The sequence below is a fragment of the Triticum aestivum genome, chromosome 7D (assembly GCF_018294505.1).
Source record: "Triticum aestivum cultivar Chinese Spring chromosome 7D, IWGSC CS RefSeq v2.1, whole genome shotgun sequence".
In the NCBI taxonomy this organism is placed as follows: domain Eukaryota; kingdom Viridiplantae; phylum Streptophyta; class Magnoliopsida; order Poales; family Poaceae; genus Triticum; species Triticum aestivum.
In genome coordinates, this window is record NC_057814.1 from 38,417,950 (window position 1) to 38,436,033 (window position 18,084).

The window sequence follows — 18,084 nt, forward strand, 5'->3', positions numbered from 1 at the left end:
GACTTTACTGTTCACTCCCGGGCTCATCTGACCCCGGGAGCGAAAACGCTGGCCGTCAACTCCTTGTTCAGTGAACGGTGTCCACTATTATTCTAAGTTGCCAACTTTTAAATATACTTTGGTGACATCGGAACAAAGTTTGTGCTATAGGATGAGACTTTAGGACGCGGATTTTTGGGACATGGTGGCACGCGATGCCGAAATCTCGCACATCCGCATATGCATCACGATTGCTACTTAATATAGGCCACTGCAAAATACAGGGCAGGCCAGAGTAAATACGTAACGTTATACCTGACACGCATGGCCCAGGTCTCGTTTAATTCTCGTATGGATACTAGCTGTCTGGTAGCAACGCCCCTTGCAGGTGTTGGGTCGTTCTTTAATTCTCATATCTGTCATAACTGCACTGTAGCTCCTCTGTGAGTTGCGTCCCTGTGGAGAGCAGAAGAACAAGAGATGGCCCCAACAGAAATGTTGATACACATGTTATAGCATCTCGATACTGGTCCTGCGTTTTACTTTCTTGGATATACGCACGCGCTGACATATATCCAACATGTTCGTCTCCTTGCATTGCAGACTTCTTTTATGACACTTGTGATTAGGTGGCCAAGCCTATGTATTAATGTGCTACTCATCAATAGGCAGATGAATCAACGGAATCCTGATACAAGAAGCTTTATTCATAGCGACTGATTCATGACAAACTGGATGGTTTAGTGTATAGAGTAAGACTCATAGGCTAATTAGCCCTAGATATTACAGAGCTAATAACTGGCACAATGATTAAACACACTTGTATGATGATTAGTCCTAATTTACCAATTAATATATTACTACTACATATATTAATATAGTATTAATACATAGAACATCGACTAAGCACACGAATTTAGCTGTAACCATGACAAACTTGCTCCCATATATTTAGATAATTAAATGCAGCTCGCAGATATTTTCATATCGTAATTTTTCAATTAGAAATATATGTGCGGAGTTGATTTTGATGTCTCTAATTTTTTTAAATGGGAATTTTAATTTTTGGTTAACATGTATGCTTGTGAAGCTGAGATCAAAACCGAAGACGTGAAAAGAAACCTCGTTCTCTATAAGCCATGTAAAAATATTTTAACCTTTATGTAGAATTTTGCCTGATCTTCTATTAATAGACGAAATGATTTTTTATTAATGTTGCATTTTAAAATTCAAATTCTACTTTTTTCATGATTCGAGTTAACTACGAAGAATGGAGTTAATTGATTTTTCAGTAAGGAATTGATAAATGTAAGGATTTCAATTCTAAACCAATAGTTGAAACAAGTGACGAAACTAAAATACCCCACTTTCTAAATTGAACAATGCTAGGTGGAGAGAGCTGGTGTGATTATGGACAGGGTGCATGCTTCCAACGTAGTTAACACTTCAAAACCTGCTCCTAATAAATGAATGCAGGTTGAGGTGTGCCAGGTGAAGATGTCACATATGTCGCCCAATATTGTTCATCTTCAACCTGGCGCTGAGAGGAAAAGGCTGGCCATGTCATCAAGGTATGGCGACGACGGAAGGTTAGAGAGAGAGATGGACTCCAGTATGGAGAGAGAGAGAGAGAGAGAGAGAGAGAGAGAGAGAGAGAGAGAGAGAGATGGACTCCAGTATAGCTACAATTCCACAACTCCATTGTTGGGATGAAGGAACTCTTAGATCTCCGTGTGCATGGACTAGAGAAGCTAGTTGAGTGAGGGACGAGCTACGGGATGGATACGATGAATGGGGAGAAAATGCATGGGGTGGTGCACGCTGCCGTTGAATGTACAAATAAATGAGATTAAATCCTCTAATCAATAGCATGGATCAGTGTAGTTATTATGCAGTGGGCCTTACTCACTTATTGGTTGTGGAATACTAGGCCTATACTACACTGGAGCGGTGCTGAGAAATAGATATACGGGCTGGTTGTACAAATACTACACGAATCACGTACGCATGGACGAAGGTGATTCCATCCTCGCGTGGAACCATGTCCACTCGTGATTATTCGGAGACTTTACTGCTATATAGGAGCCAACTACTTTCTTATGTGAACCTTGTCAATTGTTATGCTAAGTTGCATACTGTAGCTAATTATTTATCTACAGAGTGAAAAAGTTGGTTACGGTGGTTGCTAATAAATTGCATCCTCAGAGAAGTTGGTTCATGTAGCACTAATGTTGCATGCTGTAGTAATAAAGTTGACTCCTGTAGCGCCAAAGTTGGCATTAAAAAATATTCACTGAAATGTATATACATGGGGTCTAATTACAAAGAGCTCGTTGCTAGGATTTCAACGGTAAAAACATATCTGAATTCTGACATGCGGTTTGAAAATTGTGGCTTTTTAAATATTAGAAAATTCAAATTAAAGACATATGTTATCATCCCAGATAGACATGCAACAAGGAGTACAGAAGCTCATGTCCATAAAGTGAAGCAAATTTCATGTGGGGATCGACATTCACATGAGCTATTATCGATGGGTGGTAAGAGACGAGAAGACTCCTTCGCGTTCGCTCGCTGCAATGATCGAATCCATCAAAACCGGAGCATCCTCCCACAATTTTCCTCGTATCGTGCTGGGTCCCACCACATGCACCCAAAAGTCCAGCCAAGCCGTGCAATCCTTTAGGCCCGCCTATTTCATCTACAAGTAATCGCCCCCCCCCCCCCCCCCCCCCCCAACCTGAACTTCAGGGGGGCCACCATAATTAGCCCATAACTCTTAACATGGTCCTACCTAGAGATCAACTGTATTGAAACTTCAGATTACCGGCCGTGTGTGAAGAGTTCTTGCATGTACTATGTGGTTTGTCATGTGGATAGGACCATATCATGCTTATCACTAAAATATATTTATGCTTCCAGTGTATTATTGCATGGCGCCCATTTTGACTGGTGATCATCGTCACACCCTGAAGCGTACCGGCAGTCATATGGGTAAGAACCCGGCGCCCTGCCTCAAGGCTCATGGACGGTGGACAGTCAGATTGGCAAAGTGATAATGGAGAGGGAGAGGAGTCAGCACCGAGAGGAGGAAGTGGATGCGAGGGGCAGCGACGCGCCGCCACGCAAAGCTAGAGGAGACAGGTCTCGTGCAATAACGGCTCATCAGGTCTCGGGCAATATTTTCAATTTAAAGGTCGAGGACAATATTTGATAATGTCAGCAATTTCATTCTAAATGCATGGGTTTATGAGAGTGGCTATTACAAATACACGTGTGTGGCTCGGAGTGATTAGAGAGAAAGTTGGGGCTGGCCTTAGGCTAGCGCACCAACACGCTGCATACATGCTAGTTATGCGAGTCGTTTTGCACTATTGCAACATGGGGAACGTTCATCAGGTAGTAAGCTCCTTCTATAATTGCTCATGCCAACATAGCGCGGGGAATTTCCATGTCGTATCAAGAATGTCAGGGCCATTTTTAAGTATGGACTGAGAGAAAATGCAACATGACGTACCACTTCTCCAGCTTGATGATCATGTGAAGCCCTAAGCCACTGGCACTAGAAAAGAATGAGGTTGAGCATAATTTCCGATACATCCTAATCCGATATAGCTCACCGGCAAGTCGTTGTGTGATCTCTAGGTGATAGCAACACTGGCCAGGCGATACTTTGATCCTCATTGACTAGAGGAACTAGAACAAGCTAGGAAGACTTAGGGGTCGATGGTTTATCCAACATGTCCACTCAGCTACATATATCTATTTATCGCGGCTGGGCAGTGCACAAAGGGTGATCTCCTCTGTGGGCTTCTCCTTAATTAGTTCCAACCGCGTTTGGTGGATGGTTAGTTGTCATCATTGTTCATGCAGACATGTTTGGTGGGTACATTTAGTTCACATTGGGCTTCATATCAGTTTCGGTTGTCTTATTCAGAGCATAATTATACTTTCTCTGGTTGTTGCCCGTGAGTGCATCTCTAGTAGACCCTGTATAACGCCGACCGCAAAACACGTTTACAGTTCGCGGAAAAACGGCTTTGCAGGCTGGCGTGGGCGGCCGCAGAGTCAGGCCCCGCAAAAGGGACCTGCCTAAAAGGATATTCGGGAATATGCTCTTTTACGGGTCCGCTTTGCGGGGTCTGCTAGGGCGCCGCTGCCGCCGGCCCGCAAATCCGAAATTTGCAATTCAATTTCACACATGAAAATACATTTCTTTGCATTTTCAATGGCATACATAGTACTTCACCAAATATTTGCTTTTTCAACGGCATTGGATACATAGTACTTCAACGGCATTCAATTTCACACATGAAAACAAGAATCACAATTATGCATTTCGGAAGATATCCAACTTCCATAACTGCTCCCACTAGTTGGACCAATATCTTCTCCATGCATTCGTTGTTGATCTGCGGATTCTTGATTTTGCTTTCTTCATTCTTCTTCTTTGTTTCTAAAGAAGTAGACATTACTTCCCCTCTACTTTCTTCTCTAATTGCACATGCAGCCGCATCATTAGCCTCAATTCTACTAAGGAGTGCACGAACATCTATTGAGTTCCTTTCTATCAATAAATCATTGTATTCTCCTTCCCAAAACCAAAATGAGTATCCATCTTCCTACACACATGACGATGTACAAAATGAGCTATAACAATTGAAACGAAGAATACGGTGACAAAGCCGAATGAAAACAACACATACCCTGTCATTTTCGCATTTGAAGAACACCCATCCGGGGTGCTTCCGCATGCCAGAAGTTAGCCCCAACACTGTTCGTGTGCAGTCGTCGTACTCTATGAGCGGCATCGGCGAGCCGGCGAGCCGCTGCGCGAGCACCAAGCCTGGCGGCCGGCTGGCCGGCCGAATCCCTGCCTGCAAACCGTCGACGGCGGCTACAGGACGAATCTGTACCTGCATGCGGCGATGGGGCTTTGCCGGGGCTGCACGGGGTGCTCCCCGACCAATCAATGGCTTGGTGCAGCACCGCTGGCTGGAAAAGCCAAATCTGGCCGCCCGCGTCGAACAGCCACCGATCTGCAACTTTCCGGCCCGCCGACGCAGGAGGAAAGTGGCGGAGGGTAACCTCGGGCGTGTGGCGGCCTTCCGGCGTGATCCCGCCGGCTACTTCCGCCGAAATCGTGGGCGGTGGCCCAGCGGCGGGGCGAGGGGGAGAGGGGCGGCGATGGGTGGGGAAAAGCGCGGGCTGAAATGCCCACCCCCCTACCAACCGCTCCCGCTAAATACAGGCGCCCGACGGGCCGAGGGGGGAAACCCGCGTTTTCGCGGGTTGGGACGGGAATTATGCCGCGCCGCGCAAAAACTTTTAGGGCATGTACGATGGTACTATCTTAGGAGTGCCATGTAAGATAAATGCTGAGGTGGAAGAGAGAGAAATCATAAGAAAAGGCTTGTCTTCTCTTATTTAAGAGATGGTCTGTTAGCATAATATGTCTCAGCATGTTTTTAGGAATAGCTAGTTATTGAAGATAAGACTAAGATATAACCCATTGTAGACATACTTTTTTGTCATTTCTAAATTACTTGAAAGACTTAAGATAAAACTGTCTTATCAACCATTGTACATGCCCTTGCGGGTCGGACGCGTTTGCGGGGTTTGGTCGGGAAGGATTTTTCACGCCGACCCGTATTTTGGCGGTTATTTTGCGGGTCACGGCTTTTTACGGGGTCTGCCAGAGATGCTACGAGGAATAAAACACATCACGCCTGTATAGTATTGCTCTAGATCACATATCAACTAATTCAGCAGAGACTTCAGTTGTCCACTCTGAGTGTGAAGAGTTCTTGCATGTATGTCGTCTGTCATGTGGATAGGAGACCTGGTCATGTTTATCATTAAAATATTCTATGTATGTTTCCAATGTATTACTGCATGGCGCCCACTTTGAGTGGTGATTGTCACACCCTATATCATACGGGGAGTCACACGGGTAACATCGTCACATGAAGAGGGAGAGGAGTCGGAGAACAAAGATGAGGAAGCTGGAGCGCAGTCACATGCCACGCGGTAGTGTGCAAACTTTGAACATTTAGGGTACCCACCTACCCTCCTTCATTCAACCAAATTAACCAAGTTTTCAAAAGTGATACTGGATTATGTGAAATACTAGAATATTCATGTGACCAAACCGATCCATTATTAGGTCCAACGCAATTTGCCATGGTGAGTTTCTCAAACCCTGCAGCATGGCAATCCCATCATCCTTTTATCCCTCCTGCTACATCATTTTCTTCATGCACGATCATTCTTATCCAGACTTATTTTTCATTTTCTTCTACGAGCCCTAAGAACATCCCTCCACTGCTTTTGCCAAAGGGGTTGGCAGCTGGCAGACCTTGCTTAAACTGACAGCAAAGCACCAATACGACAATCCTGGAGAATGCATGGGAAAGCACTTGCTTGGAGACATGTCAGTTCACCATTGCTTGTCCTGGATTTGCTACATGAGCAGACAGTGTGCATCATTATTGTTAGATAATGGTTTCCCTATGGGATAAAATTATGTCTACAGTGTCAAAAATTTCAACCAAGAGTTAGTGCGATATTGATGTTTAATGGTCGAATAAAGTCACCAGAGGACCAATTGTGGAAGACATGATAACATTATAGATGCGTTCTCCAGCCTATTTTTAGAATGAGAATATATTATATATTCTTTGTTCTCCCTAGCTACTACTCCCCCTAGTCAAAATTCCATATGCTTGTTCTAGCACTCCTGAAGTAGCATATCTTCAGGGATAAACCAACATGTACCAAAAAATAGATGATTCTTGTCTGGTGTGATGGAAGTTTTACATAGATGAGCATGCAGGCAATTTATAATTATAGCCACAGTTTTTTTTAGAACAAAGACGCCAGCGGCGTCCGGCTTTAAATTAATAAAGCCCACAACTATGCAGAGTAACAATCCACAAACAACAACCCCTCAGGCCACGCATGAGACAAACAGGGTTCTAAGCCAAAAGGCGGCGAGCATTACATGACCAGCAGGTCGATACAGAGCACACATGCTCGCGGTAACAAAAGTGACCACCCTCCCTAGGCGGTGGCCGCAGGCTCCCTAGCCGACGCATAGACTTGCTTGAATCTTTCTTGGGCATGCTGCAACATCTCAGAATCGTTTCGCCTCCCCAACGGAGTCCATTGCTGTAAAAAAAGGTTGCATTTGAAGATGACATTAGCCGGATGCGACGCGAAGATGCCTTCGATGGTACTCCCTCCGTTTCAAAATAACTTAAGTTCTAGGATTTTTCTAAGTCCAACTTTTAAAGTTTCCCCAACTCTATACGTAGGGAAAATCTGTAAAGATCTACCATATCAAATATATGTAATATGAAAATACATTTCATAATGAATCTGATGATGTAAATTTGGTTATGTAGATAATGATATATATTTATATAGATGGTCAAACTTAACGAAGTTTGACTTTGGACAATCTTAGTACTTCAGTTACATTGAAACAGAGGAGCAAATCACACGGTCTTAGATACAACGAGAAAAAGAAAACAATAGCACTGATAAGTTATGGCCTCCATTCTCCATATTTCCCCTTTTCAGTACTAGTTGTTCCCAAGTTCCCCTCGTCTCATGTGGCCTTTTTGGCTACAGGGGCGTGAGAAATCATGGACCAAACATTTGGAATACGGTTGAAATTCTTTCTAAGTTAGATTTGTCTATTTTTAGCAATGACGCCTATGTGGCAGAAGCACAGTATACACATAAAAATGTCATTGCTTTGTCCTCATCCAGTTGTAGACTGATCTCATCCAGTTGTGATCGACATTGGAAAGTCTATGAGGATTTGGTCCTGGGATCATCAGCGCTAGATATAATAAAGCATTATTGGTTAGACTGAACTCAAGTCCTGTTTATAAACAACAGAGAAGTTCAGCATGCAGTCTGATTTTCATTGTTACTGTGAGTTGTGAATACAGAAAAACTATGGTACATCTTGCATTGCATCATTGCAAATTTGCAGTGCTCCAAAAGCTGGAGAAAGGCAGGTAACCTTCTCCTCACAAAGGATGAGGATGGAGTTCAATGTAATCCCGCACTATCAAAAAGCTAAAAGATGATTCTTCTTTCGACTCTTCAAGATCTCAATGAGTACATAATTTGAGAAGCCAACACGTGCAGATTTATGAGGATCAACTGAGCATCATCATGTCGGCCAAGAAGGGTAGGTGCAGAGTGGGAAGAATTATGTAGGGCCTGCCAATAATTGAAACCAATTTCCCATTCATTTGGATATAATTGATCCGATTAGGTTTTACGAAACTGGGAAGTCCAATCTTAGTAGGAGCAAGAATTCCGCACTATAAAACACAGTTTTGTTAGCACTACTCTTTAACTATGGCATAGAACAGGGCATGTGTCATAATTGATTTTAGAGGGAGAAAAACATAAATTTAGAGGAAATCCAGGATGAAACAAACATAAAAAATTACGGAAAAGCTCTAATAATCAGAAAATATAAGAATTAACTCAAACCTACCTGAAAGCCATGGAAACAACTTAGAATTAACAAAATAAAAACTAAGAAAACATGCTAATAGCAATACTGTTATCCTGCATATGGGACAATTTGGCTAGCTACCTAAGCTTCATGTTGGAACTTCAAAACTATGGCCTGAAGGTTTAACTTTTCTACAAAAAGCTTTTCTTTTCCTGGAACTTCGATATATGTTCGGGGATTAATTAAAGATGAAACTCCCAAGTTGACCAATCCTATATGAGTGTTGAGATCCATGTTTCAACTTTCTACAATTTTTGTCAAGGCTAAGCTAATCCGTTTAAATTTGATTATTTTTCTCTGGATGTGTGGGTTCGAAGGTTTTATATATATACAAGAAGTTACCACCGACCTCTACATCACTTGTATATATAATTGATGCACATAGATATATTTAACTGAAAAGAGTTACCACCAAGTCATTTCTCACAAAAAGAAATTAAGAAGCAAAACACTCAAGTGATACAAAAGCAAGCATCACAGAGTCTATAAGAAGTTGTAATCCAAAGAAAGCAGAAGAAGCACCTGTTACCATCTCTAAGTAAATGCACCAAATAGTCAATGTATTTCGTCCCTCCACATGTTGTAATAGGAACTATGTATGACACCAATTGGTATCCATGCCAATAACCTGAAAAAAATCCTGATAAAGACCAGTTCATTGCAGCCCACAATGGGTGGCGAAGTCATCATGACCAACATAAATTACCCACAACCACAAGAATTAATATGCTATACCAGAGAGCAATTTTTCAAGTATATCAGAAACAAATGCCATGATTGGGGTGGCGAAGAAATTTGGAAGCAATATTTTGAGCTGAAAGTTTCCAGAGTAACCGACACTCTTAAGTTATGGTTACAAAAGCTTACCTTCCGCAGCATATATACATCCTTTATTTCATGGCAACCTTCATACTGAGGTTTACTTACAAACGCCATTGTGTCGCTACTGCAGGTAGCTGAAACAACCGAAAACCAGAACGACTTATTGGCACGCACCGCGTCATACATATGGAAGTGCGTGCAAGCGTAGCGTCAGGCCTTGTAGAGCATGCCGATCTCGACGCGCTGCTGCAGGGGGATCCCGAGAGCTGGCAGCGCGGACCGGCACGTGCTGTGCAGGAACTCGTAGAAGCCAAGCAGAATACGGTCGAAGAAGCCCGTGTCTTTGCCGATGTGGAACCTCATCTTGCCCCTGACGTGCACCACCCCAGCCTCCCTCGCCTCCTCAAGCAGAGCCACCTCCTCCTCCTCCTCGGTGATGTAGTCCCGCAGGGCGCCCACCACCAGGCCGGTGAGTTCATCCTCCTCAGAGTCGAGCGGGTCAGCGTAGCCATACTGTATCGTGCACCCATAAACTCCATTGGGTCCAAGCCGCCGGATGGCCACACGGTCCTTGGCATCGACCTTGGCCACCAGGAGGTACCGGAGTGTGAGGAAGATGGTCACCTTGTGCAACGACCGCAAGTTCCTGATGTAGTGCGCGAGCACCGGCGTGAGCCAGTCCTGCATGTTGCTATAGAAGAAGCAGAGCCCGGGGATGCGGTGCACGTCAGGACCAGCGAGGAGCTCACCAAGCCGCTCGAGTGTCACCTTGTTCGCCATCTCGTACTCGGCTTTCCTCTGTCTACCGTAGTACCAGCCGAACATGATCAGTGCCAACAACAATGACACTGCAAACGGCATCCACCCACCTTTGAGGATCTTGGTGCACACTGCGCTCACGTAGGTGCCCTCGAGGATCAGGAACGGCACGAAGTAGAGAGCCACAAGCACCACATGTGTGTCCCAGATGATGAGCATCACCAGGGAGAGCAGGATGGTGGTGATCAGCATGACCATGATGACTACCACCCCGAACGCGTTTCCAATGTTCTTGCCATCGCCGAAGCCGAGGATGGCACCAACACAGAACAGCATGAGTATATAGTTGGTTTCCGGCGAGTATACCTCCCCTTCCTTGTTCCTGGAGGTGTGCACCACCTTGACACGGGGGAAGTAGTCGAGGGCTACCGACTGCTTGATGACAGAGAAGGTGGCTGAGATCAGCGATTGACTTGCCACGATCGCTGCCAGCGTCGCAATGACAAACATGGGCCAGTACACGGGACGCGGCACAAACTTGTAGAACCCGTCGCTGAAGTCATTGACGTTGTTGATCAGGTACGCCGTCTGCCCAGCGTAAGTGAGCACGAGGGAGGGGTATATGCTGGTGAGGAACGCGATCTGGATAGACCTCTTGCTAAAGTGTCCAAGATCCGCAAACATGGCCTCGGCACCTGCATGAATCAAAACGGTAAGTCTGTCAATGGAGGACATTACAACGGACTGTGAACACAGAGAAAAGCTTAATGTACATGCCCGTGATGCAGAGAACGGTCCCACCGAGCAGCTGCCAGCCCCTTTTCTGGTTGGTGATGAAGAACATAACGATGTAGTGTGGCGACAAGGCCTTGAAGATGCCAGGGTAATAGCGCCAGATGCTGTAGATGCCGATGATCGGTGTGGTGAACGTCCACACTGCCATGATCGGTGAGAATATGAAACTCACTTTGGACGTGCCGTACTTCTGTAGCAGGAAAAGCCCAATGAGGATCGCCGCAGACAGTGCCTCCACCACAGCTGTAAAAATTAATTTAATTCCAGACACACAATTAAGCACGATCTTGTCCCAAACTCCCAACTAAGATATCCACTACTACGGACTAACTGCATACGTTTACTGACGGATGGGAAAGGGCCTCTCAGTCCATCTATTGCAGACAAGACTGAAATAGCAGGTGTGAGAATGCCATCTCCAATTAGCATACACATGCCCAATATAGCAGTGAGGAGCAGCAGCCTCCTAGCGACAATGCTGCGCTCGATGAATCTCCTCAGCCTGCTTGGCCTTCTGGTCACAGCAGGGTGAGTCGAGACCAGATCCTCTTCTTCAATGTAAATCTTTTTGGACGGGAGGATGCCAATGTTGGCATGCTGGCACAGCAGAGAATACATGGCAAATGTGCCACCTGCATGAGAAAAATAACTCCGATCAAGTTGAAAATCAAGAAATATATGGTCTGGTTTATCTACCGTTGACAGCTTGGGAGAATCTCTGGTTAATTCTATCACCTTCACCATGATCATCAGCATTCAGAGCTATGCATATGTACTTGATGACACCGATCAGGGTCAGGGTCCAGAACATGATGCTGTATATCCCGAGGTAGTCTTCCTCAGTGGGATTGGTCAGATTCATCGACGGATAAACATAGAGAGGTGAAGTGACGAGGCCACCGAAGACAACACCCAGAGTCTTGTAAGCTAGGACCAGATCTTGGTAGAACCCCTTCTTCTGCAGGAAAGACAGATTTAAACCGAGTGGTGTGAAGGCATACAATTATTAATGATTACTGTTTTAAATGAACAAATTAATCACTAAAAAGGGGAACAAATTAACTTGTATCGTATTGCTGTCTCACAATCACATACCTTGTCATCTCTTCCCACTTCAACGTCCATTGAGACTGTTGCCATTTCAATCTGTGTGGGACAGCAGAGCTTGGATGAATCCTTGGAACCTTGGCCCTCAGAAGCAGTCCGGCCCACGGATAACAATGTTGAGAGGTTGCAGTACTTATAGAACATAGAGATAGAGAACACGAGCCTCCATAGCTCCCCTAAAAAGGAAGAAAAAAAACAGAACAGGGGTAGAGGCGGGGCCTGCAAATTCCCCAGCCAAAATATGCCCCCACCAGCAGATGCCACAAGCCCCACTGCTTCACTAGTAGCTAAAAGCTGGAGTATATTTTAGTTTTTAGTTACAGCATATTGCTATGAAGAGGATGTCAAACCCTGCTTTGGAGCTTCTAAAATGCACCTGAGAATTGAAGTCTTGCATTCTCGGTGTCGTTCACGATGTATATGAAGATTAGATCTATAGTATATTACCTCGCGGCTCAAATCTGCCTGTGCACACCTCCTTAGGTTGTCTCGACATAACCTGGCCATGAGGAGTATGAAGATCAAGGATCGATACAACATGCATCCACCAACTCATCCAAGAAAATTATATATTAATGATAACAATCAAGGTAGATTGATCATAATCATGTTGTATGACTCATAGTGGTCTTTAGAAAAACATAGTGCAATCATGTTGTAGCTTATGCAATCCAAAAGAGAGACTTATACTTCATCATAGCAGTAGAATATATGGTTAGAAGCAATAGCTATTGGCCCATGGTGGGTTCCTGAAACTCTTCAGCAATCCCATCCTCTTTTTATCCCCTGCTAGATCATTTTCTTCAAGCACGATCATTTTGATCCAGACTTGTTTTTCTTTTTATTTTCTCCAAATATAAGAACACGTCTCTGATTATTTTGCCAAAGGGATTGACAGCTGACAGGCCTTGTATTAAAGCAGGTGACTGAACTGACTGCAAAGCACTAACACAAAAATCCTAGAGGATAAATGCGAAAGCATTTGTTGGGACACTTGTCAGTTCATCATTGCTCACCCCACATGTGCAACACGAGCAAGACAATGAGCATCGTTAATTCGTTGTTGACATAAAAAAGGGTTTTTTCCTATGGGGATAAAAAAACTCGCACGTCGCATATAAACACCTATAGCATCATTTTTCCTCTTAGATGTGATATTGTTGCTTAATGGTGGAATAAAGTGACCACACTAACACTGGCAAAGATATGTTAAAAAATATAGATATGATTCCAGACCTATTTTGCACAGGCGAATATATATTCTTTGCCATTGCTAGGTGCTACACCCAACTTCATACGCTGGTTCTATCACACCAAAAGTAGCATATCTTCCGAGAACAAGCAATACCTAAACTGGCTGTCCACTGTGATTTGTGGAAATTGAAAACCTGTGACACCATATTGCCTCATTGCAAATTTGCAATGCACCAAAAGCTGAAAACAGATGGGTAACGCCCTTGTGCCCACAATGATGGAGATCAATGTAAGCACCCACAATTGAAAAGTTAAAAGATGATTCTTCTTTCAACTCTTTTTGCTCTGAGTTCATACTTTGATCAGGAAGCCCACACGTACAGATTCATGCCGATCAACTCACGAGTGCAGAGTGGGCAGAATTGCCAATTTCCGGTGCATTTTGATATAGTTCATCAGATTAAATCATAAAAATTTGAGAAATACAATCTTTAAGTGGCAACAATTCTGGACTCGAAACAAAGATCCGTTAGCCTGGTTTACAACAATGAAGAACATAAGTGGTCCATATTACAGGACAGAGCACCATACTGTAACTTCAGCAAAGAGGAGAAGGGTTTCACACATGTCGTACATCAGATTTTTACGACAGAATCGCAAAAAGACATATCCCTGTATTCCATGGTTGCTTATAGCCACATAAACAGACGGTTAACATATGGAAGATAGACAGTGATGCAAGTGCTTTCGTGACAAACCTGCAGCGTCTGCTTACAAGTATAGCATTTGGGATGTGCTTCTGCAGTTCCTCAGTTAGATCCTTTGGGTGCGCACTCCTTGGGACAGCTGTTGAAGGTCCTGCTGATGCGTTAGTATGTTAGAAAAAACAACATATTAAGGTTAAGAAGAAACAAGGAAACATCTCATTCCAGCTATCAGGTTTTATGGTGACAAGTTCACTACTAGTCCTATTACAGTCTTACAGATATCATTTGTTGGTTTAAAATGGCAATGAGAATGAATAATATTTCAAAATTTAGAAGAATGGGGCAAGTTTCATCCATCAGTGAACCCAATTAAGGAGTGTACAGAAGTTATGTACATGAGGGGGCGGGGATGGGGACTGTATGTCAATTGATATACTATGATAAAAAAAACTGGGGAACAAAACAGGGATCACAGAAATCAGTCTATAATAGTACAAACACAACATAAATTAAGGGAAATACCTCACAACTATAATTTTCAGTCATGACAGATTCTTTTATCAGTAGCGAGCCTCTGAAGATGGCTTGGACCACGGGTGAGTCAGTAGCTAGCCTCTGAAGGACCACTTGGTACCTGCCCTAGCGTAATCAAGCATAGCATCAACAAACATACAGACACCCTGTTTTAGCAAGGCATCAATGAGAAATCCATGAGTCATACTGAACCATATATGGCTGAGCAAATCAATTTACCCCTAGTTGGTTAAACGAACTGGTTAAAAACTAATCAATCCTCAACACCACGTGGTGGAGCTAACGAATTGACCAAACACAAGGTGAAAATAATAGTACTATCTCCAATCCATAATAAGTGTTCAAAGCCGAGACACTTATTTTGGATCAGAGCGAGTAGCAACAATCAAGGTTTTGGATTCCGAATGGATGGATTTTCTCGTGTGTGTGTGTGGGGGGGGGGGGGGGGGGGGGGGGGGGGGGGGGGGGGGCGAGATTCTCGGCTACCACGGTAACCGAGAAATACCGAATATATTTCGGACGAAATTTATTATTGAATTTTGAATTCAAATTCTTTTAGCCTCAATATAGATAGCTATTGAATAGGTATTGGTCACAGAAGTGGTAGTATCTACACGCCGTAGGTAAAGAGGTCGCGACTTCGACTCCTGGGTATGTAGTGTAGTCTATCTTTTTTCATGTATTTTGCAAAATAAACAAAAAAAAGGATATGCGCCAATAAGGACTCGAACATGCGTTGCCCTGATGACGGAAGTACATAGTTACCACCACGCCACAGCTAACACTGGCTATATTCTTGAGATGTCAGTGTATACTAGTAAAGGTCCAAAGGTAAAAAATCACATATTTCGGGATTTTTTGCTCGGAATTTGACTTTCTCGTGGGGCGGCGAGAATCTCGGTAACCGCGCGGTAACCGTTTTTTTCGGGCGGTACCGAAAACCATGATCCCATGCACACCTATTAGGTAGATGCCCACAATCTCATGGACAGCTTGGCTCTATTATCTTTTGCTGGTGAGGAGTGCAATGCTCCCTTTTCCAGGTAGAGTATGCATATTGGAAGAAAATTTGCAAATGTGTGTTGAGTATGACCGCCTTCTAATATGGAGCAGCATCAGTCCACATGACAAACCACGAACATGCAAGAATTTGTAGTTATGACAACCAAGTGCCAGCCATCCACCAGACACATTTGTAACTAATTATGGAGTGTCCCACCAAGGAGATTATGCTTTGTGGACCCATCCGCACATTGCAACTGCAATAGAAATATATGCATGTATGTGAACCGGGATAGGTTAGATAAATCATCTCAACTCGTTCTAGTGCCTCTAGTGAAGGAGGAACCAAGGATCGCTTGGAAAGTATCGGACCACCTAGAGATCACACGACAACCACATGCCGCTGAGCTGCATGGGATTACGTAGTGGTGTAGCCACATCCTAGCAAACCCGATCTGCTGCGGGGCACTGACGACGACAATGCTCAACTGAAGATATTGAAAGGCCCAAAGATTTAGTTTACATTTACGTGGAATGAAACTACTCAGATGTGGTTGCAATGAAGCTGGTACACGCTCAGCCAACAAACTGGCTCCGGCAATGGGATTAGGATGTATCGGGAATTATGCCCAGCCTTGAGATTTGCTGTAATCAGTGACTTGAGGCACCCAGGATGCATTCAGCCCTTTCCCAAGATCAGTGATTTAGAGTGGTATGACATCATGCTACTTATGCTCTTCGGTGGTACTGATAATTCGTGCCGTCATGAGCAGTCACGCAGACAGTCACGAACCCATCTTATGACTCAAAAGTTCCTGTTGTCTGCTCCTAGTCCTTGTCTCCTTGATCGGCCCCTGGTTGAATGGACTGTTTTTGCAACAGATAGAGTTAGCTATACTTAATTCGATGCAGGTTTGGTTCAGAGCAAAAACATTGTTTGGCTTAATTGTCAGCAAATATTAGACATTCAATGGACGTTGGCCATAGCAATACCAAACAATCTGGATAACTTAAACGACTAATGAAGCTTAGCTATCATTGCAAATATTAGATCAGTTCATCAAGGCAGGTTCAGATTGGCTCCTAGCTTTCCTAGCAAAATTGAAAGTTCAAATGGTGGTTCAAACTCATGTTGCTTTTTTAGAGGGCTTCGTATATTCAAAATGATGGCATTTTTGCTAAAGGTAGTGCACCATTCCCTCTCCTTTCTTAAATCCTATTTGGAGAACCTTAATGATGCCCCTGTTTGTGTTTTGACAGCTGACAACAAAGGGTAAATAGAAAGCTCAACCATAGCCTATTCCTGTTGCTGTTTCGACCAGTAGAAATCCATCCAGCTGAACTCCACCCCAGGAGATTACATTGGGTTAAATGTTGACGCGAGTGTTAATCCTGCTGTCGGTGTTCTTAGCCTGGGTGCTATTGCCCGATATTCGTGGCTCGATCCTCTTCTCGGCCAGGAACAGCTAACTGTTATGCCATCATGTTGATGAGGCTGAGGCGTTGGCGTGTGCGTTCGGGCCCTGTGTCCTTATATTCTCACGCGACTGATCATCTGATCTACGGTCTGATAGCTATGTGATTGTTAGTGTCATCACCATGTTACAAATACCTGACTCTGGAAATCAGAGACTTATGCTCCAGTTTCCACTCTACAAAAAGTACTGAGAATTGATCAATGCTATAGAGAAGTAGCGCCGACCTTAAAATACGCTATTATCATGCTATACCACCGTATAGTGTGCTATTAGAGAGACATGGTACACTGATTTATTTAACGAGACAATTCTCAACGCGCTATAGCATTGCAATTAGCGGTGTTATAGCGCTTTTTTCAGTGGGATTGATTGATTAGGGTCTGTCATTTTGCGTCATAATGTCATGTACAGGTTGAATGACGTTACCCCTAGGTGGAAGCAGATACAAACAAGTGGTAGCTAAGTAACGTTGAGGGAGAATAAGCATAAACTCTAATTTCTATTCAGGTGTTGATTACACAGCGTTCTGGAGCTGATCCCTAGCACACATCGTTTTAGATGCCCAGAGTCTCATGCACAGCTTGACTTGCAATGCTCCCGTTTGCAGGTCGAGTATGCGTATTGGAAGGGAATTTCCAAATGTATGTTAAGCATTTTCGGCTTCTAATACGGAGTAGCATCAGTTCACATGACTGGCAATAAATATTCAAGAGCTCTCCACACCTGACCGGTAATTTGATTTTTCTGCTGAAATAGACAATTTTACTTGTGATTTTGTGAACATAGAAGCTCTACATCAGACAATTGAACTCATATGAATCACACTAATGTAAACATGATGTACCCACTGAACATGTCTGTATGAGTAGTGATGTGAAGCAACCATCCACCAAACATATTTGGAACTAATTATGGAGGGGCCCACAGAAGATATTATGCTTTCTGGACCCATCCCCACATTGCAACAGCAATGGAAATATATGTAGGTGACCGAGGATAGGTTGGATAAATCATCGGCCCATAAGCCTTCTCAGTTCGTTCTAGTGCCTCTACTGAAGGAGGAACCAAGCATTGATTTTTTTTAAAGTATCCAACCACCTAGAGATCGCACGACAACCCCAGGCTGCTAGGTGCTAGCTGCATGGGATTGGGTAGTGGTGTAGCC

At 43.8% G+C, this 18,084-nt stretch overlaps 1 protein-coding gene across 1 annotated transcript; it reads right to left on the reverse strand.

The window, feature by feature from the left end:
- Nucleotides 1-7,947: 7,947 nt before the first annotated feature.
- Nucleotides 7,948-12,464, reverse strand: LOC123171196 (probable potassium transporter 4). The gene is made up of 5 exons (XM_044588807.1): nucleotides 11,993-12,464; nucleotides 11,633-11,855; nucleotides 11,236-11,529; nucleotides 10,880-11,140; nucleotides 7,948-10,797 (listed from the first exon to the last, which is right to left on the reverse strand). The coding sequence occupies exons 1-5, from the start codon at nucleotides 12,146-12,148 to the stop codon at nucleotides 9,554-9,556; spliced, it is 2,178 nt and encodes a 725-aa protein (XP_044444742.1). The 5' UTR covers nucleotides 12,149-12,464; the 3' UTR covers nucleotides 7,948-9,553.
- Nucleotides 12,465-18,084: the final 5,620 nt, after the last annotated feature.

Coding starts and splice junctions, on each gene's coding strand:
- LOC123171196 (XM_044588807.1), bottom strand. CDS start 12,148: ATGTTCTATAAGTACTGCAACCTCTCAACATTGTTATCCGTGGGCCGG. Junction 11,530..11,632: donor TGCTGATGATCATGGTGAAG/GTGATAGAATTA, acceptor TTTCTCATGCAG/GTGGCACATTTGCCATGTAT. Junction 10,798..10,879: donor GACCGTTCTCTGCATCACGG/GCATGTACATTA, acceptor TGATTCATGCAG/GTGCCGAGGCCATGTTTGCG.